General features: G+C 38.1%; 2 protein-coding genes and 1 long non-coding RNA gene across 4 annotated transcripts in view; 2 read left to right on the top strand and 1 right to left on the bottom strand.

Moving 5' to 3' along the window:
• The window catches only part of LOC137201132 (cytosolic phospholipase A2 gamma-like), an 18,660-nt gene extending 17,086 nt beyond the window's left edge, over nt 1-1,574 (bottom strand). The window contains exon 1 of one of the 2 annotated variants that reach the window (XM_067616032.1): nt 1,252-1,574. The gene's annotated coding sequence lies outside the window, so the exon portion shown is untranslated. Of the gene's footprint in view, nt 1-1,247 lie in introns of both variants that reach the window. The other variant, XM_067616031.1, reaches the window with a different exon arrangement.
• Nucleotides 1-17,887, top strand: part of LOC137200792 (cytosolic phospholipase A2 gamma-like) — an 18,584-nt gene extending 697 nt beyond the window's left edge. Inside the window, exons 2-16 of the mRNA XM_067615439.1 lie at nt 5,393-5,604; nt 6,231-6,341; nt 7,449-7,591; nt 8,997-9,183; nt 10,919-11,021; nt 11,116-11,256; nt 11,786-11,851; nt 11,943-12,008; nt 12,104-12,253; nt 12,366-12,512; nt 14,551-14,634; nt 14,804-14,958; nt 15,087-15,258; nt 15,400-15,568; nt 17,138-17,887. Coding sequence (XP_067471540.1) covers nt 5,393-5,604; nt 6,231-6,341; nt 7,449-7,591; nt 8,997-9,183; nt 10,919-11,021; nt 11,116-11,256; nt 11,786-11,851; nt 11,943-12,008; nt 12,104-12,253; nt 12,366-12,512; nt 14,551-14,634; nt 14,804-14,958; nt 15,087-15,258; nt 15,400-15,568; nt 17,138-17,159 — 1,928 coding nt within the window. The 3' untranslated portion in view covers nt 17,160-17,887. The remainder of the gene's footprint in view (nt 1-5,392; nt 5,605-6,230; nt 6,342-7,448; nt 7,592-8,996; nt 9,184-10,918; nt 11,022-11,115; nt 11,257-11,785; nt 11,852-11,942; nt 12,009-12,103; nt 12,254-12,365; nt 12,513-14,550; nt 14,635-14,803; nt 14,959-15,086; nt 15,259-15,399; nt 15,569-17,137) is intronic.
• Nucleotides 17,888-19,890: 2,003 nt separating this feature from the next.
• Nucleotides 19,891-23,600, top strand: LOC137168491 (uncharacterized). The gene is made up of 4 exons (XR_010924286.1): nt 19,891-20,174; nt 21,704-21,933; nt 22,107-22,150; nt 23,417-23,600. It is a non-coding gene; the product is annotated as an uncharacterized lncRNA (long non-coding RNA).
• The last annotated feature ends 3,663 nt before the right edge of the window (nt 23,601-27,263 follow it).

Here is a 27,263-nt window from a genome sequence, read left to right on the forward strand (position 1 = left end):
ACACTTCCAGGCTATGTAAGGGCTATTTGACCAAGAAGGAGAGTGATGGAGTGCTGCATTAGATGACCCTGCCTCCACAATCCCTCGACCTAAACCAAGAGTGTGCAAAGCTGTCATCAAGGCAAACATAGGTTACTTAGAATAATCTAAGTAGCATGTCTAAACTTTTAGAAAGTGTGTCCAAATTCTCACTGTTTGAAACTACATCAACCAATGTCTATGTACTCTCATGAACCTCTGGGCCTTGAGAAAGATCAAGGTGAGTATGAAGTCTCTAGTAACTTAGATTCCGAGTTATAACTTAGATTCCTTTTGTCTTCTGTTTTTTAATCTTCAAAAGATCTTTGTTTTGTGTTATCTATGGGTTGTGACTTGTTGTAATTTACATGTAACAATGTCATCAACAAACATCTCAGTTCCAAAGAGAGTCCCAAACCAAAAGATTTTTTTAGATAATTTCTACATTTGGTTGAGATGTCCATTAATGGTTGACTTTTTTGGGGGTTTTTTTAAACTAAAGCTGAATATTGCCGTGGAATACAAAGTGCAAAGGCCAATACAATACAAAGGCCACTTGGTTAGGTATTGTTTGAATTTTATCGATTCCGATTCTGCTGATCAATTACGGTTCTTATCGATTCCCAGTTTAGATTCCAATTTGATTAAAAAAAAAAAAAGGTCAAATGTTTAGATAAAATTATCTTTATTCTTTTAAGCATTTATTTTGACTTTTATTGTTTCATTAAAATAAGTAAATTCAAAGTCTTTTTAACTGACCATTGTGCTTTGTTTTGAGTACTTACTGTCTCATCGTTCGCTCAGTGACACTGTGTGCTGTCACTGGCCAATTCATGGACTTGCACGCGGACGCGCACGTGATTCCATTCATACTTTTTTCGGAGGCCCGCGGACTCAGACATGTCACATGGGCACACTAGTTAACAGGGTTGCAGCATGATAACTTTCCATAGCTGTGAAATCCAGTCTGTGAATATTACAAACTGCTGTGCGGTGTTTTTCCGATCAGCCTTTAAACGCAATAACCTGTTTCTCCAGCCGGACTGCTGGATCATATTTCATCCACCGGCACTTTAAACAACACGCCCCCACTAACACAGCCCCTTGTATTATAATACACAGCGCTGTTTTCAGTCTGAATGCAGCCGAGGAGTTCCTGTATGTTGTTGAGCAACAAGAAAAAGTCGAAAAAAAGAAGCGACAGCTTAATGACAACAGGAAACAGTAACTTACATACACGGTGTGTCACGGCTTGGTATCCCTGGCTCTACTAGTGGTGCTATCAGGTGCTACCGCTGAATGATGACACACTCGGATGGAACGACCAAAGCAGGCGGTGCGGTGAAATCGCCGGTCCTCCCATTCATCTGAATGGGGGTAGAGCGTTTCGGCTCCGGGCATTTTGGCGCAACGGCGCCGCACCGGACTGCGGCCGGAAAGTTGAGCCAGAGTAACTTTTGGAGAAACGCAACCCGGCGTTGGCCAATCACAATTTGATAATGCTGCCAGTTTGAAGAGCATCCTGATAATGAATGAAGCCTGAAGAAAGCAGAGGGTTCATTACTTAAACTTGAGAGTATAGTTTATTAACATAAAAAATAAAGAAAACATTGTAAACATTTAACTGTGCAAACATGGCTTGGTTTTTAGTCACATATTTTGTGATAACAGAATATATTGAATAACATCATGTAAACATTTAACTTTGAAAACATGCTTTATCTGTCTTAAACAGTAGCGTACAAGTTAGCTTGACTATGTGCACTGTGTGTGATGCTGATGGTCTTGTGTTCCGAATAGAAAGACAGAAAGACATAACGATTGTGGACCCGTTCCTGGGTGTCACAAAGAGGACATTATGGGCTGTCTATACTTCAAAGTGATCTTGAGATAACTAATGTGTTAACATATCAAGAATATTATACACAGTAAAGCTACCAGGTTTACTGTATGTACACAGATGGTCTCATGGAGGGAAAAATGATTGTTTTTTGGGAATTGTATACTCTAGTAAATGAAGATACAAAGATATGTTTTAATATCAGGTGGTTTAACTATCACTATAACTAATAGCTGATTCAGGCAGGAAAGCCTGCCGTCAGTCATCAGTGACCATTTTCTTGATTTCAGTTAACGGTCACCGAAAACTGATGGAAGGTTTTCCTGTCTAAATTAGTCTGTGGAGGAGGCGGAGATGAGCTGTCTGTCTGAGACACTAAATGCGGCTCGGCTTGGCTGGACAGCCGCTGGACAGCTTTGACTTTCTGTGTCGGTGTTTACATATGTGTGCCAGAAAGCAGGGGGGACCAGGGACAGTTGTAACACTTTTTGCAATTTTCCTAATAAGTCAAAAACCGTTTACACTGGAATAGTCCATCTACTATATTATAAACTTCAACGTGTCAACTAGTGAAACAATGTATTTAAGTGGTTTTATGAAATATGTACAGGTTGCAAAATTGATTTAAATACAGTCACTCCACTGTTACAACTATCCGAGTGTACAGGGAAGGGAAGCGCAGAGATTGTACACATCAAAGAGAAAAAGAAATTTTAAAAAAAGAACAAAAGTACAAAACCCCAAGAACCCAAACACACCAACATTCACACACCCCACCCTGGTTCACTTAGAGTGAAGAGACACATACACACAACAGAATTTAACAGACCAGCCCTTAGTCTGGCAGGACCTGCAAGTCTGTAAAGTATGATAAAAAGGTTGCCATTTGTGAAAAAAAACTTCTCAGTATATCCTCTCATCGTATATTTAATTTTATCAAGTTTGAGAAAAAACACAGTGTCTATGAGCTACTGTAAAACAGAGGGAGGGTTAGGAGATTTCCATTGTAGGAGTAGGCAATGTCTGGATAGTAAAGATGTGAAATGAATCATTTTAATTAAGGAAAAATGGAAATCCTCATATCCCTGGTATCAATCTGTTGAACCTCTCTTGCACAACGTAAAACATTTGCACATTCGTTGTAGTAATGGAACCTGGTGATGATAGGTTGTAGTTGCTCACCGGCTTCGGCTGGACAGTTCTGTGCACCAGGTCTAGCAACGGCTCTTTGTCCAGAGTGTCACAGTGACGACTGTCTCCTCAGGAACTTCCACTATTCTTATGTTGTTGTGGCATGATCTGGATTCAAGGTCCTCACATTTATTATCCAATTAGAAAACTCATCAGCTAATAGCTTGAACTTGATCTTCAGCTCAACAATGTCGTCCATACAGGCAGAAAACGACTCCTCTATTTCCCCCAACAGTACCTTTGAGTGGGGCCAACTCAGCATCCAAAACAGCTTTATCATTTGCAAGTTGTGTTTTCACTGATTGTTGGTCATCTCTGATTCTGGACTAATCATCCCTCAATGCCACGTGGAGTTTGGGTTAAATATTCTCTGCAGTGTCCTGTCTCAAAGAGGTTAATAATTCTAGCTTCTACGCCTCCGTGTTGATAACTTGCGGTCCTGCTTTCAGCGAGGTAGAGCCATGGGGCAGAGTCGAGATACCTGTAGCCGTGGTCGTTGCCAGCGGACTAGGTCTCTGTTGTTGGGCTATAACACAAATTTATGGGTTTTTAATGGCCATAATAACTCACTGGAATATCTTTCCTCTAAAAATTTTCAAAAGTGTGCAGATAAATAACAATTTTAATCGGAATCTGTGGGAGACTCTAAATACACATCCTATTCCATAGGTTGCTCAGCAGTGTCCCATAGTTCAGTGACTTTAAGCTAAACAGTCACATCAATGTAGTGATGGGCAAAGCAGTTCTTTTCAATGTACAGAATCATTAGAATCAGTTCATTAAAAAGATTTGTTCACCGAATCATTCAGTGCTTGACCAGAGCTTCGACTGTGCAGTCCCCCTAACTGAACTGAAATACAGCCGAACATTCAGTTCAGTTCGCCAGTGAGCTGAGAATTTAGTTGGAGATACTGCTTGCAAACTGAAAGCTGCTATAACAAAGTCCTACCCTATTATGTACAGTACATATACACCTGATTATAAAACAAAATATTTGGTTCTTCTTTCTACTTCGAGACTTCAAGACATGAGGGGGAGAAGTGTGGACTTGAGCGACTGTTTATCACTCAGGGCTCATGTTCACTGTGTACATTCAGTGAACGAATCACTGAACATTGCCTGATATCCAGCACTGATTCTGTCTTCACTTCAGTGGTACACTCAATCTGTTGTTAGTCCAAGTTGTCTTGCTCAGTTCAGTATAAAACTAGCCTATACAAGCACTAGACATAAGATAAATAGCTCAGCAGCCTATTATTTACAACAGAGATATCAGATTATGGTTATTTTTGTAGTTTTCACGGTCTTATCTAATATGCTTTAACAAGGGAGTAATGTATTGTTAATCACCAGTGAGGAGCTCCACTGCCAAAAGCTACTGACTCAGTCAGTGACAGCGGTGATTCAGTACAGTCAGTTCACTCAAAGATTTGTTGAACAAGATTTGTTCGTACACCTCTAATTCAATATCAGGCTAGACTCAATCATTCACTATTCCCCATATAAGAGATAATCAATAGTTTACTCAGTAGTGACCAGTAAGTTGAGGTTTCGGACACGCACTAATCATCATCAGCACAACAGTCATTTTTGCATCTATAAAATGCGGCACAAGAAAGTAGTGTACATGCCATGGACACTACTTTTTAAATTTATTGTTGAATATTTGACAGAACTATACAGTGGAGAAATTTACACACTCAATTCGACACTCAAATAAAATGGCACAGGGTAAATATGGGGCCCTATATAGTAAATAGGGAGTGATTTCAGACATGGGAAGTAACTGCTTCCTGCCCTAGTCTGGCACATTACCCCCATAAAACCATCCCTTGTTTTTACATTTCAGCTTTTGTAGGTGTTAATCAAACAAGATATAACATGTTTGTTACTGAGCTTTAAAGGTAGTAGACTAATTTTGTTACTTTTGGACAGACCACTTCACTGTGCTAAGACAACCAGCTATACTGCATCTTCATATTTAGTGTACAGGCGTGATATTAATATCAGTCTCCTCTAACTGTCAGCAAGAAAGCAAATAATTGTGTTTCCCACATTGACTATTTCTTTACTTGGTCCCCATGGGAACTGAATTTGTTGTATGTTGTTAATGTTTACTGTCCTCTTGTGCTGCACTGTTAGTGTGATATGAAGGACATTTAGATGTGCACGGTGTACTCTGTGTTGTGTGTGTGTCAAATATTCTCTTGGTTCTGTTACTGTATGATATTCTGATATGATATGCTAGTTAGTCATGAATATGCATGATAGAGGGATATAAAATGGATGGGTGCTGAAATCTTAAGCTTTGTGAACTTTCCCATTTTCTGTTTCCTCTTATAGATCTCCTTCTTCCAGTCATGCCGTGCAGAAATGCCAGCTGGGTTGCTGGGCTGGTGTGTGCTTTTATCATGATGTTAGGACTTATGGGACAACCTGTGGACAACAAGTGGAACATGTCAACAATCACTCCAGAGATGGAAGAGGTGCTAAGTGAGGCATGGATGCCAACACCTGCACCCAACATGGAGAGGGATTCAACATTCACTCTCAAGGTAAGAGGTTGAAGGAAATGTTTAAGTAAAGAATCTAAATTAAGTAAATGCAGTGTTCTTCTGGGATGCACCCACATTGAAAACATGTTTGTCATGAATGTACTCAGCTGAAATAGGCCTTTTGAGTTGTGATGCTGTTAGGAAATCTATTATTTAGAGCATACTTTTATTTCCAAAAGCTCTGGTCTGTGTTCATCATCAAAGACTCAACAAAGCCATTTCTGGGAGGGAGCATCTTGTGTGTTAGGATTATTCTCTGATTGGGAGCCAAGCATATTTCAAAATGATTCAGTGTGGCTTTCATAGGTCCCTGCAGTCATGAAATTTATCAAACAAAAAAAAAAGACTTTTATCATCAAAAAAATGGAGGAGAAACTCATCAAATCTGACATCCAAAGGTCTCACACCAGGTACAGGAATTATTTATTGATGCAATTCGGTATGTGTGTTTTTATATCCAACCAGCTGTATGAAAATGTGTGTCTGTGTAACATCAATCTTTAATTGCAACATTATTCGTTAGCAGAACAGCTTACTTAATATCATAGGGTATAAAAGGACTTTCAGTCCTTTCAATTGTGCCTCCTACTGTACATGTTCACCATATGATACTGTGTGTGTTGCAGCATTATGTACGTCAGTCCCAGTCGTTGTCTACTCGGGAGAAAGAGATTATCCTGGAGAGGAAAGAAGTAGTTCTGAAGTCACTCAACAGGCTGGGAATCAAGTGTACACTGGTATGACTGAGGCGATGTTACTCTTAACTACATATGTAAATGTAATGTAGAGAAGGGAAATAATTACTTGATGTTCAGTTTTAACATCTATTCATTTTTTTCCTCAGCCATGTTAGCAGCTCTATGAGGTTGTACTTGTACAGACTATGCTAATGTCTGTGCGTCAATGGCTACATGCTAACATGAAAACCTTAACATGCTGATGCTTAGCAGGTAATGTTGACCATGTTCACCAACTTAGCTTAGTATGTTAGCATGCTAATGTTTGATAATTAGCACTAAACACAAACTACAGCTGAGGCTGATGGGGATGCTTGAAACAAAGTATTGGACAAATTAAAATTTTGACCTGATGGTTGTGTTATAGGACAAGTCAGGGAATCACCAAAGTCATTTTCATATTTCCTCTGGTGACCATTAACGTCTGTAACAAATTAAATTAATCTACTATTTGTCAAGACCAAAATGTTGGACCGACCAACATGGGTATCCCTTGTGCTAAACTGCTATAGTGGCAAAAAACAGAATAAACTAGACTGTTACTGATAAGACTGGTGGCCTTCTGGTGTCTGTTCTTTATATGTTTGCACTGGAAGATTCTGTTCTTCCTGTACAAACAAAGATAAACTTTTTGAACAATAGCAGATAAAGGGGGTTATCACATCATCACATTATCATCACATATCAGCTCTCACTCTTCTACTTCTTAACAAATGAACAGCAGCTGTAGCAACAGTTATCCTACCGCTGTTATGGGTTGAAGCTTTGTGCTCGGCCAAAAAGACAAAAATTGGTTCAGCCATAAGATTTCAAGTGGTTATGTGTAGGTTAATGTGAAGATGGTTGGGGTTAGGTAATGGTTTTCGGCAACAATGGACTTCAGTCTCTCGGCAGGAACTACAGGTGGATCCACAACGTACAGCACGCAGGTGATAGCAAGGGTATTTCTGGGAAATATTGTCTTACCTCTTCCATTCTTCCATTCTAGATGAACTGCTTTAATATTGGTGTTCTTCATGTCTGCATTAATATCACTGTTTACTTTTTCTGTTAATGCTATCTCCCATCTCTCTCTCTCTCTCTCTCTCTCTCTCTTTCTGTCCCCAGGATTTGGTCCCCCACATCGCAATGTTGGGGTCAGGCGGAGGTCAGAGGGCAGCTGTGTCTCTGCTGGGTTCCCTCTATCAGATGGAAAAGGAAGATATACTGGGTACTCTGCTCTACCTGGGAGGAATTTCTGGCTCTGCCTGGTAAACACTTGCATGCACAGTGACACATAACTGATTCATATGTTCACCTCCTTGGAAAATTTGAAATGTGAAATATCAGCATAGCCCAACTCAATTCTGCTTCTATATGAGGTCTTTTGGTGGTTCAGTGAGAAGAGCATATAAAATGGATTTCCCATTAACAAACAATCAAGGATGTGCACACAGCAGGGTAGAAAAGACATTGCCAAAATGTCATGATAGCTTAAGGACATTTTCAGCATTTAGAAATAAAGCCACTCACTGGAAACCAGTTAAATTACTGTTTAGAGGTAAATATGTATGCGATACTCATCCTTGCATATCAAAAACCTTTTTTTTCTTTTTACCAAACACCCACCTTTAATGTGGCTGGCTAACATGACACACATTCCAGTGAGAAAAGGCAGCTACAGTAGCAATGATAACGTTAATACAGAGTACAAGCTGTCCTCACACAATAACGTTAGCATGAAATTCCTACTGTTTGACTGCTGCACAGCACAGACGCACTTTGGTTATTATATTCGGAAACATCACTCTTGAACCCTTCTATCGCACCTCATAGCTAAAGGTGAGAAAACATTGCTTGCTGAATCTAGGATTTGCTAAAATGCTCCAGTAGCACCTACTGTTGAAGTTGGAGTTGTAGTAAGACCGGTGCTATAAACTTAAAGAATTTCGAGTGTGGTGTCAATTTACAGCCTTTACGAAACCAAAAAATATTAGCATGTCTGCCTAACCAGCTTACAGTAGTAACCTAACCCATCTTTACTTGAAGTAAAAATGACAGAGGCACATGTACTGTGTATTAATATGGATTTTTTTTTTGGACTTGGAAAAGTTTACACTCCAGCAATCCCAGCCAACAGTGGTTAGTCCTTGTCCTCGGCCATTTTTTCTGATTAAATTAAAAGTGAAACATACTGTTTGAAAGTACGAAATGAAGCATAAATCTAACCTTGCTTTTCTGAGTGTGAGTGATCTTGATATGTTTCCTTTTCATTCTTAAAATACAAGGACTACAGCTCTACACTGCATTTGTACCATATCTTCTGCATGGAACTTCAACTAGCAAGGATGCTGATTTTTTGGATAGGATATGTAGCATTAGCCTCAGTCTTTTAGCGTGATATCACATATGTAGCCATCAAGTGCATAATTAAGACCCCATGTATATATGGCTAGTTTAAAAACAAGAATATATATAAGAATATATATTTTAAAACAGAATGTATATTTTAAAACAAGAATATATATATATATATATATATGTACAAAATAAAATAATAATAATAAGATAAATGTCAAATGTAAGGAAGCTCAGAACAGACACATTTTTCTCTTTCTAGGTCATTGTCAGTCTAAAGTAACTAAATATTTTGTTGTGTCTCTCTTTCTCCCTTAGGTCCATGTCTTCCCTGTACAGTGACCCTCAGTGGAGCGCTAACATGGACAGAGCAGTATCCAGGCTGTCAGGTCCTGGGGTCGGGCTGAAGGAGGCTCTGGCCTGGCTGACTGAGAGGTCCCAGGAGGAGCACTTCTCTCTCACTGATATCTGGGGGATCATGACCTCTGCTGGGATCATGAAACAGGTACAGTGTAAACTTACGAGATGGAAGCTGAGAGAAAGCAACAGGACTGACCAATGCTTTGTTGACATACTTCAATACTGCAATTTGTGCCATTCTACTCTACTGGTCCCAGAAGGAGAAAAGGGGGACAGATGAAGTATATCATAGTTTTATGGCTTATAACATAATAATATCAAATCATATCATATTATTGTATTGTTAGTTAATTCCCCAATGTCCCCAATGTGGAAAACACAAGACAACACACAACACAAGACATTTGATTTAGGATTTATTGAATTGATTCAATTTTATTCAATTATTAAATTTTGATTTATTCAATATTCCAATTGTATTTGACACTCATTCTTAGTTCCAAGGAATGCTTGGTAACTCAAAAATCATTTAACTTTAACAATCCTCAGTCTCTGTAGCTTTCTTAAAATATATTCAGTATTTTATGTGAAGTAAGAGCTGCATTTATTGATTTGGGTTGTTTTGTTTTGTTTTTTCCTTTTGATTTTTTTTTCCCATATGGGAACAGAGGAGCAAGCTTTAAACAAAACAATGACATACTGAATTTTATAAAGCTGCCATGGCAAACCAGCTAGACACTAATTTTGTCTCTCTGTGGTTTGGTGCTGTGCAGGGTGCGTACAATGGGTTTGTCAAAGCTTTTTCTGAAAACAGCAGCTGGAAATGAGGTTGGTAAGAGTGAACCAAAACATTAAAGTTGCAGGCCAAAACAATGATGAAAAAGAAGCCAGAAAGCTGCATAGTGCTGAGGGGGACTATAGTGTCAGGTGATAATTCTCTGTGAGTTTGTCACTATGAAGCGGTACCGTTCACATTAGACATAGTTTAATTCGGTGGTAGTATAAAACTACTGATAAATGCAGCTTTAAGTATTGCCAAACAGAGTGTGTCTTTGCTGAGGAAGTGAAGACTGCAATATTAAAAGTATAATTTCTAACAAGATAATGTTGAATGATGAAAACCCACTGTGCAAAGTCGAGTTTTCCATAGACATTGGTTACACAAGGAGCACCCTGGTAGCCAAATGGTTAATGTGCATGTTTCCTGACTGCCTCTTTATGCCCACTGTCCAATAAAGGCAAAATTCCAAAAAAATCTTTAAAAAAAAAGACATTGGTTGCACTGAAAAGAATGATAACTGCAACCTATGTTAAAACAGCAGCAATAGTGCCATCACCTACTGAAAAATATTCCAGATTCAAAGTCCAGGTTTTTTTAAGGCAAAAACACACTTTCATCACATTTGCCACTGGACTACTTCTGTCTATATGATGTCTTAAGGGGGCATCCATTGATGCACATCAAATGACCAAATGACATAAGCTTTGCAACCTAATTGACCAGCTGTAAGTGCCGGTATGTGTGTTGCACTTAGGTCACTCTTAGGCTATTAGAATTGAAGCAGGTCACAGGGTCATGTCACGGCAGTGATCAATGCCATAATGTGTGGAGAATCAAGCGGTTGATGAAAATATCAATAGTGCTTTGGGTGAGCTTAGAATAATGAGGTTTTAACATCAGGTCTTCCACATCATGTTGAATTAATGAGCCTATAAGTGTAAATGCAGATCGGCCATATGGATTTTTAAAATTATGTTTCTAAATCAATATGTCCTAACTTCATGTAATATTTATGAGTAGTTCAGTTTTGATAAACACTACAGACAAAACATCATAGTTCCTTGTTTCACAGTTCATTGATCTAATGCTTTCTTGCCAGTTGGATATTCAAAGTCTTTCTGAGGATGGCATAAACGCCATCAATCCCTATCCCATCTACAACGCAATGAACAAGAACTGCCTGCAGTATGGCCCTGAGAAAGGTACTAAACATACACAACCATGCAGATAAACATATTCACGACTCATCACAAATCAGGATTTCAGTTTCTGCCTCTGTCTCTGGATTTGGCTCAGGTAAATGGTTTGAGATGACCCCCCATGAGGCTGGATTCACAGATTTGGGTCTGTTCATTAACACATCTCACCTGGAGAGCAGAATCCAAGAAGCAGATCCCAGTGGTAAAAGGCCAGGAATTGACATGGTCAAGTTGCAAGGTGCGTCCAGCTTGTTTGTCTGATAGAAATACAATAATAAGATCCTACTTAAAACAAGGAAATCTGTCCATGTACGGAAGCCTAATAAGGCCACAGTAGCCCATACTGTTGTCTCTAGAGCACAACATTACAGAGGTTCACTTGTCATGACGCGTACTATTCAGTCCATGAATACAATTGTATAAATGTCACTCATGGCTCATAGGAAGCTTTTTAAAGAGTAACACTGATGATGTCATTGGGATTATCTCAGTTTGGGCTTGGAGACTATACATTTATAACATGAACCTTGAATTACAAACTCACTCTGAAAGATTTTTGCCTTTTTGCCTGAAAGGCATTTATCAGACAGGCAAGGTCTAAAAAAAAAAATACAATACAAAAAATGCTAACGAGTTCCATTATGGGAAGTGTAGGATCCAGCATTTTTGGAGCTTGACTCAGTCAGTCAGGGTATCTTTGCCACTACTGCATCAAAGTCATTTGAATTTAAAGTGTGTGTCCTGTATGTGTGTGTTTTGTCATGCAGGTTTAGTGGGCAGCGCTATGGCAGATGAACAGAGTCTGGTAAACCATATGCCTGACAGGCTGAAAGGTAAAAATCATTATTTGTCTTTTGATGGATAAAAAGTAGACACACGTTTGAATGAGCAGCAGAGGACAATATTGACTGTGTGTGTACTCAGGTCTGGTGGGGACTGCAGCTTCTGATGAAAACAACATATTGGATTTGATATTTCTCTGGACTGAAGGTACCAGGTTTATATGAAAGTAGCTTGTAATATGCACACGGATAGTGCATGTTATGTGTAGGCATGTATGTTTGATTTTGGTTTTTATGTATCAGTACCACAGCAAGTCAGCAGTTTCTGGGACGTCTTGGACCGTTACATGCGTGGCTACCACAGTCTTTTGAAGTTAACTGAGCTGATCAGAAAAAACACAAAGGATCCCGCTGTTCTATCTGACCTGGACAACCTGCAGAAAACACTGAAAGGTACCAATAATAGTGACGATGACGATAATTCATCTGAAACTTTACATCCAGCAAAGGTTTGCTGGGTGATCACAATGTTCACTCAGTGACAAATGTTCTTCTTGTTTTCCAGAAAGTCTAAATTTCAACCCTACTGCATCATTTAAAAAGAAGAGCCCAAAAGAACAAAAGTGGATCCTTGAACAGTGGCATCAGAAAATGTTGGAACCTTTAAAGACTTGGAGCCAGAGTCTGAATGAAGGACCTGTCAAAGAGAGCGGTCTGTACCAGAGTCATAAAGTTATTTAAAGATCCCCTTCAGACATGTATTAAGACATACAAAAATACTCAAAACTGATTGGAACAATAATGTGTGTCTAATATGGTTTTTCCACACAAAAAAAATATAATTAGCACATTAAAATCCTTAAAATGACACCTACTCCTTCTCCCTCATTAAAAATCCGGAATCTATAAATGTTAATATATTTCATTTCAGAGGTTTAACTGCCAGAGACAAGATGTTTCCTACTTTACTGTAAAGTCCATTCTCAGTGTATGTGTACTGGAGGCTTTTTGAAGTGTGAAGTGTCCACATCACATTTGTGTAAGTTGAATATTGGACCAGGATTGCCTTCAAAACTAGTTGTGATGTCACAAATCCTGCTCATAGGTCCACCCCTAAAAATCAGATTTTCAGAGAGCAAAGAGAAACTTTCCACTTTCAGCAGATGAATGTGGAAACAAACTCTGCACATACATCATTCTGCAAAGTGAAGCTCAAACGTCCAACTGAAGGAACAAGAGAAACATTTTTGAATGGAGGGAGACTTTAAATATGGGTGCTGCTACCTGTTGTCCAATGCAGTTGCTTTTTTAACATCTATCCCACAAAATGTCTAACCAGAAAATTCCAAAAACAGATGTCACCACCAACAATAACAGTGGCTCAGTATAGTAGCTGCACAAATGCTTATAATGGAAATGATCTGAAACTGTAAATACCTATAATGATTTAAATTTAACTAATATTGTAATTGAGCAATGTACACAGTACAGTAAAGTGAAAGGTGCAAAAATGTATTGTATATACTCATATTTACAATTTATGCTTGGCAATATTATTTACTTGTTACATTTCAAAACAATGGTCTACGAATGTATATCCAGCATATTTAATAATACTCTTGGCTTTTATCCTAAATATGTTCCAAGTGCTGAGATTCTCCAGCAATACTGTCTTTTTGGATAATCATTACTGCAGGAGTCTTTTATTCTAAAGCCCCTGAAAACTAGAATTTCTCGATAACATTAAATATTGATTACCGTATAAGCAAGGATCAAAGATAAAATTTGGGGGAAAAAACATCTTTAGTTATTATTCATCAAGAGTTTAAAACTCAAAAGTTCAGCTACTCTGTTTCGTCAGGACTGTATGGGTGTAGTTTGATTAGATATAACTGACAGTGCTAGCAACATAAGAAAACAACCACACAGCTGTCATCATGTTTTGAAAAGTTGCTAAAGTCTGACTGGTTTCCAAAGGAGCCTTGCCCACTTCAATCCACAGAGAAAAGCTAGGAAGCAAACAAAACAGAAATGTAGAAGTCTCTCATGTGAAATAACCAAAACCTTTCTAACTGTGTGTTTATGCTGGACCATTTTGCTCATATTATGAAGCTCATTGAGAAAATCTGTTTTCACTGTGGTATTCTGATTGAATGATTAAAGCTGCATTAGTTAATGTTTTTATATAAATAAAGATCAAATGAATGTGTAATGTGGCAGGGGTCCATTGCAGCGATGAACACACAGAATTATTACCAACTCTGTAAGGAACTGCATCCTTACCAAGCCTTTTAGCCTCTTTTAGCTCATCTTTTTGTTTTTTCCAGCCCGCAAACTCTGCTCTAATTAACTTCATTTTCAGCAGCAGGAAGCTATTACCCACTTTACACGACCTGCCCAGCAGACAAGGTTAGCAACTAGCTAGCAGAGCTTTTAGCAATTGAAATGCCAGATTTTTTTTTCTTGGGAGTTGGAGGAGACCAAAAGAGAGCAAAAAGGAAAGTATTATATATTACACTAACATTCATCAAGTAACCATTAACATTGCTCCAAATGAATGCTAATGATTTTTCCCTGCCTACTGGATGTGTAAAAAGGCAGCTTTTGCTAACAATTTCACAATAACAACTTTATAAGGTGATAATATTGTCTTTACAGCTTGTCTAGCTGCCCCAAAGTAGACTAAAATCAATGAATGCAGGTTTAAGTTCTTCATCATTGTTTCATTTGGGTGTGCTCTGTTTTCCCAGTCTCTTGGTTGATCCAAAAAGTCTTCCCACTGGTTGGAAAATGGAAATGGGGAACAACGAAAAACTTCCTCTACCAATACCAAGGTGAACTACTGTCACTAAGCTTAACACATAGTTGTACCTGTACTGTCTTTATTGTATTTACAGTCCTGTGATTTGCTATGACAGTTGGCAAAATTAACTATTGAATGAGAAGAAAAAGTCAACAGTGAAAGGAAAGAATTGCTATATTGTGATTTGTGTTGCTTTGAAGATGCTGTGGTGCCATCTTGCATCAGATTTGAGGAGCACCTGCAGCTGATAGATGCTGGTGTGATGCTCAACATGCCCTTCCCTCCTTTCCTGGGAGAAAAGAGAGACGTAGACCTCCTCATCGCTTTGGATTATGGAGCTGATGACACCTTCAAGGTGAGGCATGTGTCTGAAGAGAGCTTGTGCATTGCAGATATATCAGTGGAGCTGCAGGAGCGACTAATATCACTAGCTGATGTGTTAAAAATGATCAAATAAATGATCTGAAACTGTCCTCTGCACAGATTCTGACTCTTGCCAGAGACTACGCAGCTGAGATGAAGAAGCCTTTCCCAGAGATAGACGACAAAATCCTGAGGGAGAAAGAGTGGCCAAAAGACTGCTATGTGTTTGAGGGAAAAGACAAGCAGCCAACTATCATTTACATGCCGCTCTTCAACAAACGGAATTGCAAAGGTCTGTTACACCCAGCCTCACAACACCTGACACAAATGTAAAAAAACAATCTAATGTCAAATGTGTTACATCATTAACAGAAGAAAGGAATGTATTCCTCATTTGTAATGATTTGGGTTTTGTGCTGTTATTCTGGTCCAGATGCAGAGGAGTTCAAAGCAAAGATGAAGCAGTTCTCCACCTTCCAGCTTCCATTCAGCCAGGAGAAGATTGAGTTTTTGTTGGATACAGCAAAAGCCAACATAAAGAACAACAAGGCAACTCTGCTGAGGGAGATTTACAAGGCTGTTGTCCGCCGATACAACAAGAGGTAGTGTATTCAGTGTGTGGGTGGAGGGTGGAGGCTGTACCAAAGGTGTGGACTCGAGTCACATAACTTGGACTCGAGTCAAAAATATGATGACTTTAGACTCAACTTGACAAAATCAAAAAAGACAATAAAAGCAAAAAAAAAACAAAAAACTCAACTTGGACTTTAACACCAATGACTCATGACTTCACTTGGACTTCAGCCTTTTGACTTGAAAATACTTGATACCTTCCCCCAAGCCCAAAGATGTATGTTATTTAAAAAGTATGCCATGAATCAATTCATTTCCCTTCATTTCCTGAATCAACTTAACACTATTCATTCCTAGCAAGTCAACCCTTAATTCCCCAGAATCCACTTTGTTTGAACCGATCCGACAGCATCCAATCAAGTTGCAGGAGAGAACAATGAAGGACTAACGTTATGTTACTGAGTGCCAGTTGGAAAAAATGAGTGTACAAACACTACACGGTGGTCAACAAAAAACAACTTGCAGTATGCAAAATGTGTGAGTCAAAAATTACAGACAGAGACGCAACTACTTCCAACTTCGTTCAACATTTGAAGTTACACAAAGACCAGTAAATCTAATATCATCAGGGTCTTTGCAGTGCCTGCCTCCAGTGCTCCGGTGGCGTGAGTTTTCAGCCATGGTGGCATCATACTGCAGCCTCATCATGCATAAATGACTGACAGACTTTTGGCTGATTTGGTATTTTGCAAATATATCATAGGGCCCTGAGATAAAAAGCACAACACTGTGGATGAATTAAACTGTTAATGCATTAGTTATGTTTATTCAACTTGTATGTTTCTCCCTCTCTCTCACACACATACACACACACACTCAGATTATACCTCCATAATGAGTAACTGCAGAACTATTTTCTAGAACCTATCAATTGTTGTTGTTGTTTTTTACACTTATCTTTTTATTTCATTTAGACATAAAATATAGAACATGCAACAACATACAATATCACTTTAAAGGACGAATATTCTTACAGAAAATGTCTTACAAATGTGTGGAAAGAAAGTTATAGACATTGTTTCAATATGAGATGAGTTAAATACAACAAGACTGGACAGAAACACAAAATTCATTCTGTTGTGCTACTGGTTAATAGTGCTATATGCTATGAAACGTTTTTTATGATTAAGTTCAGTCACACTTTTTTTAACAAACTTGTTTTAACAAATAAATGTAAATTTTAAAAAGCATTCAAAATTTGTGTAAATTTAATATATTATTACTCTCTTGATAAAATGGCATTACATTTGGTGAAGAGCACATTATGACTTGTTTACAACTCAAAGCTCAAAGTTAAGGACTTTGGACTTGACTCGGGATTTGCCTGTCTTGACTTTGGACTTCAGTGCAAAGACTTAAGACTTAATAGTGACTTGCAAAACAATGACTTGGTCCCACCTTTGGGCTGTAGTGACAGGTCTGTGGTTAGACAGATGGATGTGTGTGTAAATTCTAATTGGTTATTATGAATGAGCAAGACTGAATTAATGAATGAAATAATAATGGGTTTTTTTTTCATTTTTCTTCCTATGCTCCAGCTCCGTCTTCAGGAGATTCTGATCCCTAAACTTCATACAGTTTGCATTGCACAGGCATTAAGAAATTTAAGACTATATTCTCAATATTTGTGTTTCATTTTTCCCCTTATTTAGTCAATGCATTAAATAGTTGTATATATTAATTAAAGAGTTATTCACTTTTGAATTGAGATGTTTGAAACCATGTTTATGTCATGTGTTCACATGTATCATTTAGTGATAGTAACATGAATCAAACACTAGAGGTCTCTCTATGTTCACAATGTTTGGAATGGTATCTTTAATGACTTTCTCCTGCATTATTTCCATTATCAGAACCCTGATAGAGACATTCTGGACAATATTTTACAGATTTTGAGAATATTTGAAGTTATTTATGGTACTCCATATTATGAATGTGTTTTTTTTATCATTCAATTTTTCACCTGTAAACAAAATCTTTAATTTTCATTGCTGTCTGCCACAGTGTCTTTTTTTACTCTGAGCAGTGCCAAGGCAGAGAGCTTCAATTTCTATGACTGTTTTAAAGGAATAGTATAAATACACCTGTTTTCTATCTTTCCAATAATAAAATGAGGAGCTCAATCTCATGTCTTCACGTAAAGTATGGAAGTGGATTCAGGTGGTGATTAGTTTAGCTTAACATAAAGACTGGAATCGGGAAACAGCCTGGCTCTGTTCACACTCCAAAATTAAACCTAGCAACACCTCAAAAAGAATAAATTTTACAGTTGTTCAGTGTAAGAATAATTACCTCTCTGTTGTGATGAGCAACCTACAGTATGTACCATGATCAATCATTCATTACAAATCAAAGTAAGTTAAATTCAGTAGCTATTTGTAAGGTGAGTGCAAAAATTGTAATGGTTTGATAATAATGATAAAGTATTGGTGTCATCGAGGTAACAACTAAGTATGCTGCACCAGAGTTATTCAGCAACTTTACTTCTTTGCCTATAGGCCCTTGGCTCCTCACACAGTTCTCACATTTTCATCGTCTCTTCAGTCTACACTCTGATTTGCCTTTTTTCCCTTTTCTTGCAGTTCTACTCTTCATCACTTTTTCCTTTTATCAAATCCTCTCCACCACTCTCCGAACTATTCTTGCATTCCATTCTGGCACATGAATGATGTACCAAAACTGTAAAAGTCAGAGATGCTGTAATAACACCAGTTTATCCCACTTGGTAGCCAAGGCAACTTCTACAAGTAGAGTACTGTAGAATGAAATATGTTTTTTTCCTGCTGTCTCTTCTCTCTGCGACTCAACCACAGAGCAGCATCATCACCATCACAGTTATCCTCACAGTTGCCTCTATCTCTATCCCTTCTGTCACTTTCCTGTCCCGGTGATGTCAGTTGCTGGAGATGTCCTACAGATAACCGACAGGCTTTGCAAGCTAGTGAATTCCTGGGGAGTAAAGGTCAAGATCTAAACTGCCATCTTCCTCCTACATGAAGTGACTCAGGCCTAAACCTGACCCGAAGGCTAATATGTGGTATTGTGTATCTCCTTTTCTATCTCTGTCTTCTTGTATTGTCCGCCTTAGCAGTTTAGCATATTACTGTCCAAAGTGGCAGCTTACAATGCAAGGCAGGGCCTAGATGTGGACAGCTGAATGGGGAAAGAGTCCAATATTTAAACACTTGAAGGTATACAGTTGAAGATTTTGTGGTTGGATGAAATAGCTCTGGTAAAATTGCAGTGAAAATCTGATGTCTGATGAATGAAAGGTATTGACGATTAAAGCTGCAATGATCAATATTTTTTACATTAGCAATGGATCAAATGACCATGTGTAATGTCAAAGGGGTCACCTGCATTGATGAACCCACAGAACCCACCCCATTATTCTCTGACTCTGCAGTTCCTGTCATTTTAGCATCTTTAAGCTAATTGTTTTGGTTTTCCGGCCAACAACATTACTGTTTCAGTTCAGTCTCACCATGAACAAAGCGGAGCTTTCAGCAGCTATGAATGTTACAACAGGCAAGTGTTTGCTAACACATTAGCCACAGTAACTTTAAAACGTGGTATGTTAAATGTGTTTACAGCTTGTTCTTTTTCCCTTGTGACCAAAAGAATGAATGTTTTAAAGCATCAATTAATGGTGCTTTAACTGACAAATAGGATGATTAATGAGTTTAACCGCAAGCCTACATTTAGTTTGTCATGAATCAACCAGCTTCTATGGGTTGACACAAGACTCCATTATGCCATAGCTTTATGATCGCAAATAGGTCTCATTGCCTAGCTGAAAATAAAGTATTTCACACACCCTTTTCTTTCACACACCCTCCATGGCTGTAGCCAGTGCAGTGACTGAGGTACTGTAAACTTAGAGATGTATAAGTACTGAGGTCATGGACCCAGCAGAACTCTACCCCCCTCTGAAAATTTTTAACCAGACATGAAAAGAAAGTATATAAAATATTTAAATGATTTAGATTTTTAATTGTTTATCTATTCACTTCACTGACATCAAAAAGAAAGCCTGTTTAATCATCTTCCGTAAACTGTAATTATTTTAATAAATGGTGTGTGTCAAGCCTTTTTTATATCGCCAGGAACAAATTCTGGTGTTATCATATATTTATTGATTATTTTTGGCAGTTATATTGAGTTTTAAAATAAATAAAAAACAGATGTCCTCGCTTTAAAACCCACAGATTAACAGAAATATACAGTGGGTATGACCTCAGTGTCCTCAGTGTTAGCTACAGCACAGTTCTTTGTAAATCCATTTCTAAATTTATGCAGACCGTCCTTCCTAAGTTAAAGGTCCAGTGTGAAGGATTTAGTGGCATCTAGCAGTGAGGTTGCAGATTGCAACCAATTGAATACACCTCCCCTCACCTTCCTCTTCCAAGCATGTAGGAGATCCTACAGTGGTTGCAAAGCTCCACAAAAGGCCCTCTCTAGAGCCAGTGTTTGGTTTGTCCATTCTGGGCCACTGTAGAAACATGGTGGCGCAACATGGCGGCCTCCATTGGAGAGGACCCACTCTCTATGCAGATATAAAGAACTCATTCGCAGGTAATGAAAACACAGCAATCCTTATTTTCATGGGATATACACTAATTAAAACATCCTTATGAATATTATATTCCATTTCTGCAAAGTCCATTCCACTAGATGCCACTAAATTCTACACACTGGTCCTTTAAGTACTAACTAGTTTCAAATAAAGGATATACTAAATAAGATTGCACCATTAAAACTTAAATGTCTTAAAACTTCCAAAAATAACAGTTTTAAGGGTCCAAAAGACACTTACCAGACAGTCCGTTTCAAATGTGGGTATGAATCTGTTTTTACATGAATGTGTGTGTTATTAGTATTAGTTTGAAGTAAGAAATGATTGTGATCTGATTAAGCTAACCTAACTGACGGTATTTGGTAATTTGGGCTAATTATGTTGGCATGCTTTGTAATGTCAAAACATGGAATTCCATGTTATTTTTTTAAATGTGATTTCACAAATGTTTACATCATTATTGAACAGCATTTTGATCAAGTCATAAATGTTTACCATACTGGTACATTACCTGTTTTACCCTTCAATCTAGCAAGCTAACGTTTTGTTAAATGATTCCTTTAGCTACACAACAGTTACACATGGCCGTTATTGCTTGTAAATATTAAGTAACAACTAATCTCTACACGAAAACTAGTTTGCATAGTTCAGTCCTTTTTAATTTAGTGATTCATAAAAATCTCCACTTAGCCAACTGAGTTTGAAACCATATGGAGGTTTGAACTCACAAACAGCTGGTGCAGACAGCTGCTGGTCATGACATCTAACATACATCACAACAAACAGTAACTGAAGTGAGATTAGAAATGGTAATATAGCATAAAGTGACAGATTTATTGCTTGTATCAGTTGTTATCTTAATAATGATTGACTGGACCTAACACTTGACATGCATTTAAGCATTGCAGTGTGTCTCATGTCAGTACAAATTAACCAGGACTAATATCTTGCCTACTCATGTGATTCTGACTCAGAAGTCAGGTCCATGGAGGAGGGCAGTTGTTCTTTTGTTGCTGAAGACTGGCTGTATATGCTGTAAAACTTGCTCAGTGACCTTGATGCACTGCAGACCCTGCAGGCAATAAACTCACACACACTCAGAGACACACACATCCACAACTTGGAGCCATGTTGCCTTATGTCATCTCCAATCGCTGTGTTCTTTTAATGTGCTTTTTCTTTTTTCCTCTACCAAACATCCCCACTGTCTCCTTGTATCACTTATTTGTCAGGTTTTACTCTTGTTCTTTTTTTACTTCTTTTCTGTGCACTGGTCCGATTCTCACACATTTCTCTCATGTTTAAAACTCTGCAATTATTCTATTATTATCTCTCTTGAATAACTTCAATATAGAAATGACCCATTTTATATTGGTTCACCACCTGTAAGGTTTCCTTACAGGCACAGTTGTTTTGACATATCACAAAGTACACAACAATTTGAATATGTTGTTCCAAAGTCTTTATTTATGTCTTGATCTCTTTGACAAGTGATTTCATTTTTTAAAAAAGCACTGATATTTCACAGACAACTCATCAACTGGGCAGATCCAAACACAGACGATCAAGGCAGCGATTCAGAAATCATGACAATGCAAGGACACGGTTGTCATTCATCGACCGGCGAGTTAACGGCATCACCAACCCACCGACAGCGATGAATGTGAACCGTAAACCCTCACTGATAGAGGACTGTTCCAGGTTTTTTCCAGTTAGGAACTGTAGATTAGGAGCTAATGTGATGTATTTTGACAAAAGGTAGGAAGTGGCCAGCGACATATCCATACATTGCATGTATTGTATGTGACATTGATTGATATAATATTTCACCCTTTGTTCTGTTTTGTATGAAAGCTGAAAGCCACTCGGTTGTTGCACTACTGGTGAACACTGTAGTTTTTAAAGCTTGTTATCCTCTTTGTGTTTTCCAGGACAGTGCAGAGGGGCAACACAAGAGGAAACATACATTTTGAAGGTAAGCAATTGATTTGGTTAACTCAAACTACTTATATTGCTTCGAGTTGCATGATATCTCGAGTTACCAAAAATAATTAAATAATTTTAAAGTCTTAAAAATGAATATGAACACCACAATACTGTATATTGTTGTGTCAAGATAATGATATAAAAACACGATTTCGAGATAACTGACCTAAAAAAATGCTAGCAAACACAACCAATATTGGATTCTGTAGCTTTAAGATTGCCTTACATAAAACTGAAATAGGCACTGTAGCTAGAAAGCTGTAATGACGTTAGCCATACTTCAAATAATCAGGAAAAAAACTAAGAAAAAGAGGACTGAAGTCCTGCCAAATATCCTGGTTTGCTTCTGTTCCTCTACCATTGTCTAATGTAGTTTCTTCATCAGTCTTTCTGGAAAGCACAATTTTCACATTCTGATCATTTGGCACAATAATAATACATATTGTACAAAAACATGGTTCTGTCACATTAAAAAAAAAAACTTTTTCACATGCACATGCTCATCCATTTCCAAAATACATTGCCAGCAACACTTTAAATTGATTAAACATGAAGAAATATTCCCTCGTCATAATGAGAATGCTCTCATGTTACAGAAATGTTTTCTTAAAACTTGAAGCTTGTTATAACTCTTACCTTAATATTGTTACAGTAACAAGCTACTGAGACATGTGATAAATCATCTTGTTATGACAAAGCGCACCTATAGTGTAACCATGTAACCATTTTTTGTTAGTGATGGAGATTCTTGTAGGATCATAGTGTACTACATGAAAACTACATGAAAATCAATTTGGAAATATTTAATATCAATACAATATAATTCCAATATCAAAGTGCTTACTTTAATAAGCCTTTTTCACAGCAGACATTTGACTTATCAAAGCACAGGTGGAACTGATGACATTAATGATGGCTCTTTTTCATTTAGGTATGTCAGTAAGGGCCTGGAAATGAAACATCTAAATGTAATACAGCTATAATTAATGCTATTTAGTTTGTTTGGCAAGTCAAAATGTCCTCCTATATAACACATATATGTATGTGTGTCTAGTTGTTGGTCACCATGTATGATGCACAGTACATGGATATGGTGCGTGGCGGCGTCATTTCAGACTGATGTAAACTCAAGTGTAAGGGTACACTCAACACTCGATGGTTTCTCTGAGTCACAAACTCACCGACAGCGTTGAATGTTCCCCAAGACTTGAAAAACTCAGGCTGACAGCAAGCTAACAAAAAGCCTGTCCTCCAGTGCTACAAGGAGTGGACAGCCATGACAGGATGGACCCAGGAGGACGCTAAACAAGATGAGACAAGAGCTCTGCAGGTGCACGCACACATTTTAACCAGTGATGTGGTAGACAGCAAACCTACTAAAACCAGTTGATACATCTTTCTTTCTGAACATATAATGTGTATACATTAAGCCACATTAAGACAGGCGTTTTTACAAATATATATATATATAATAAATAATTGAATGAACTTTCCAGTCTTGACTTGCCCCTTACATTTCTCTTCAAAACTAGACTCCCTAAATTCTTATAGTACCCAGAACCCTAATCCTAAACCCAATACTGGGTGCTGTAACAGAAACAGTGATCGCCCTATCTTTTTGCAGCTTTTACTATAAGTTACATTATAAAAAAATAATTTTGTCACATTGTGTGAGTTTCAAGAACATACTTTTTGTAACCAATATGATGATTACATTTAGGTATGATGCCATGTTTTTATGGCTGCACCATTATATAAAATGCACCATTCAAGATGTCTTGCAGATAATGTAAGGATTTGTTACATTTGAATGCATTATCATAAATGCAAAAATACCAAAGGAACTTGTGCCTCATTTACAAACATTTCCCTGTAGTGCATCATGGCACAATACTTCAAGTGAGTGGACATGTAGAGTTGAGAAACACAGACACTTTAATGACTGGACTGAAGTTTTTCTTAGCATATGACTTTGAATGTGATGGTGTCTGCTTGTCTCATAACATCTGGTGCTTATACTGTAGGTTTTACATTTTATCTATCACTTTTTATTTACCACTACATCACTGGTTCGAAGTCAAAAGGACTTACCAGCACTAGATAGTTCACGACGTCATGACAGCACAGAGTTCCACTTACAGCTGCAGCTGAAACACAGTACCAAAGATATGACAGATATTTGGTCAGTACATGTAGAAATCAATCAAATATACAGTATATCACTTACTACTCAACACATGCAAAAGCACGTAGAAGCAAAAAGAAAAGTATGCAATTGTTATTAAATATATTACATAAACTATATTACAATAAGATCAGTATTATACTTTCTAGATACCCTCTTTTGTACAGCTTTTGCCTTCAAGATCACAGATAGACCATAAATGAACCGTAGCAAGCCACAAATCACATAAGTTGTTGAGGAAAGTGCAAGTTACGGGGCGTTGTCACACAGTCGTTTGGTTGGTGACTATTTGTGGCAAGAACAGCCTTAACAAACACTGCAGTCAAATTCACGTAAATGACGCAAGACAAAAATTTGTGTTCAGTCTTTATACTTCCAGATTTGTTATATTCACAACAAAATATAACCCCAAAATGTCCTCCCACTCCTGCTGTTGTGATGTTTTCTTTCAATTTTAAATAAGATCTGTTTTTTCTCTCAGTTTTTGACCACCAGCAGTGCAATGGAGCAATATGTTTTTATGAGTGGTTGCCCGTTTTGTTTGTATCATACATATGCACAAGCGAACAAGACGGTGGTGCAATTCACATCCTGCGGTTGATTTCAATCTATTCTGTGGAGCAACAGTCGGTGGCAGTAACGTGCCAACAAACATAGCAGCGTGCCAGCAAAAGCAGTGAAGGAGACTGCCAGCAAGTAAACACTGATGTCAACAAATTACGATTTTGAATATTTTAAAATCTGCTTTGCTAATGTTTTATGAGGAATGAAATGCACTCAACGTGTCTGTCAGGCCTCAAAGACGTACATATATGCACATAATGCATTTAGTTGAGAAACACTGAATGCAAATATAACTTTTGTTTGTTTGTAAGACAACTCCACAGAGTAATGTTAATTCACAGAAGCTTTGCTGACGTCCTCTTTCTGGAGCAATTTACATAAAAAACAAAACAACATGAATTATCTGACTTAATCCAAATGTTCTGCATTTATATGAAACATTAACATACTATGCTAATAACAAAAACAAAATTTTTAAATGTTTACTTGTGTGAACGCGTTATATATACAGTATATTATACATACATATATATTCATATATATATACAAGATAAATACAAGTTTTATTCAATCTGTGTGTGAACATACAGTCAAACCTGCTATAAGCTCATAGCGTAACTGCAGTTGGGTAGATTGTGGTTGATGGAAAGGGGGGCTGGGAGAGGTGGGGGTTAGGTGGTGGGGGGAAGTCAAGGGTGAGTGGAGAGAATAAGAAGGGTGGGTGGGTCGTTGGGGGCGGAGGGGCTGTCTGGGTGAGAGGAGTGTTGATCGATTCCAGGCTTGGTATTTTCCAGACAGGCTGAATGGTAAAGGTCATAGGTCAGCCGCTCTTGTTTCCTATGAAAGAGAGGCTGTGTGTGTGTGTGTGTGTGTGTGTGTGTGTGTCTGTGTGTCTGTGTGTGTGTGCTTTCATGCTCATGTGCAGTGGCAAATATGCATGCACTTTTGCTCGACATTGTGTTAAAACTGTATTGTTTTTTTCCAAATTTCTGGTCATGAAAGTGAAGGGATCTATCCCTGAATTCTGCTTTAAGGGGAAAAGAGGTGTGTTTGTGTGTGTCTGTGTGTGTGTGTGTGTGCATAGGTCTATAGATTTGTTGTGACTGACTAAATTTGGTGTTTCTATGTGAGCTCTTTACATTTGAACCTTTTTCCAACAGCTAGGGCTTTTTGTTTTCTTATTTTTCAAGAGAAGAAATGTTTAAATTTATGAGTGTTTTTTAAAACAAAACAAAAATTGGATGAAAATTGAACACCTCAAAAATCTAAGTGATAATTTGATTATAAATATACCATTTGCAGGTAAAACTTTCTGTATTTTTCTGCATTTACTGGTTATTAAATACCACGGAGCAATATAAGCAGAACTCCTTGGCTTTTTCTATACTTTTCCTGTCAGTGCTAGTATATTCTGAGCTGTCCTCACCTCAAGCAGACACTGTTTACTGCTGTTGTTTGCTGTAAAGTTTAACAAGCTTCTCCTGTTGAAATCCTGGGAACATCAGAAGCGGCTGAAAATCTGTTTAAACAAGTCTGCTCCTTTGATAAAAATCCAGGTATTTTTCAGTGAAGATCTGAACAGCTGAACACTGTGAGCCTTAACAACAGCTAACACAGAGTCTGCAGTGGGTGTCTTGCTCAAGGGCATGTGGGGAAAAGATAAAAATACTCTGGGATCAAATTTGACACATCTGCCCTACACTGCCGTGCGTTTGCGTGTGTGAAACTGCTTGGTTGTCTGTTTGTATTCTGCTCCACCCAGACTGTGCCTGCTCACATAACTACATTACATTGACATGGTGATGACAACAACACACAAACAATGTCTCTTCAAATGAGAGCGGCATTCGAAGATGCTCGCACCTGTGTAGCAATACTTTAATTTGTTGAGCAGATACGTGGATGTGTCATGTGTTAGGCTCACGTGTCATCACACATAAGCCTAAACACACACACAAACATACACACACACATCAAGACAGGTACAAATGCTAATTGCAGCCACATAGACAGTGATGTCTTAACACCCGCGGCTCAGGTAACAGCATCTAAAATAAACATAGCTGACCTACACTCACACACACACACACACATACACACCAAGGAATCAGAGAGTAAGACATGCATTAGTACAAACACAGTCAGACACACATACAATCATGTACAGTGGCATGTTGAGTGTGATGTCAAGGTCGCATCTATTGCATGTGCACTACTTCCTGTGCATGTGTGTGCATGCATGGTTGCGTGTGAATGCGTGTTGTCTGAATGAGAAGACAGATTGTGGCGGCTGGACTGTGAGGTAAAGAAAAGGGGGGAAGGAGGGGGGAGGGTAAAGGGAGCCACAGAGACA

The sequence above is a fragment of the Thunnus thynnus genome, chromosome 17 (assembly GCF_963924715.1).
Source record: "Thunnus thynnus chromosome 17, fThuThy2.1, whole genome shotgun sequence".
NCBI lineage: Eukaryota > Metazoa > Chordata > Actinopteri > Scombriformes > Scombridae > Thunnus > Thunnus thynnus.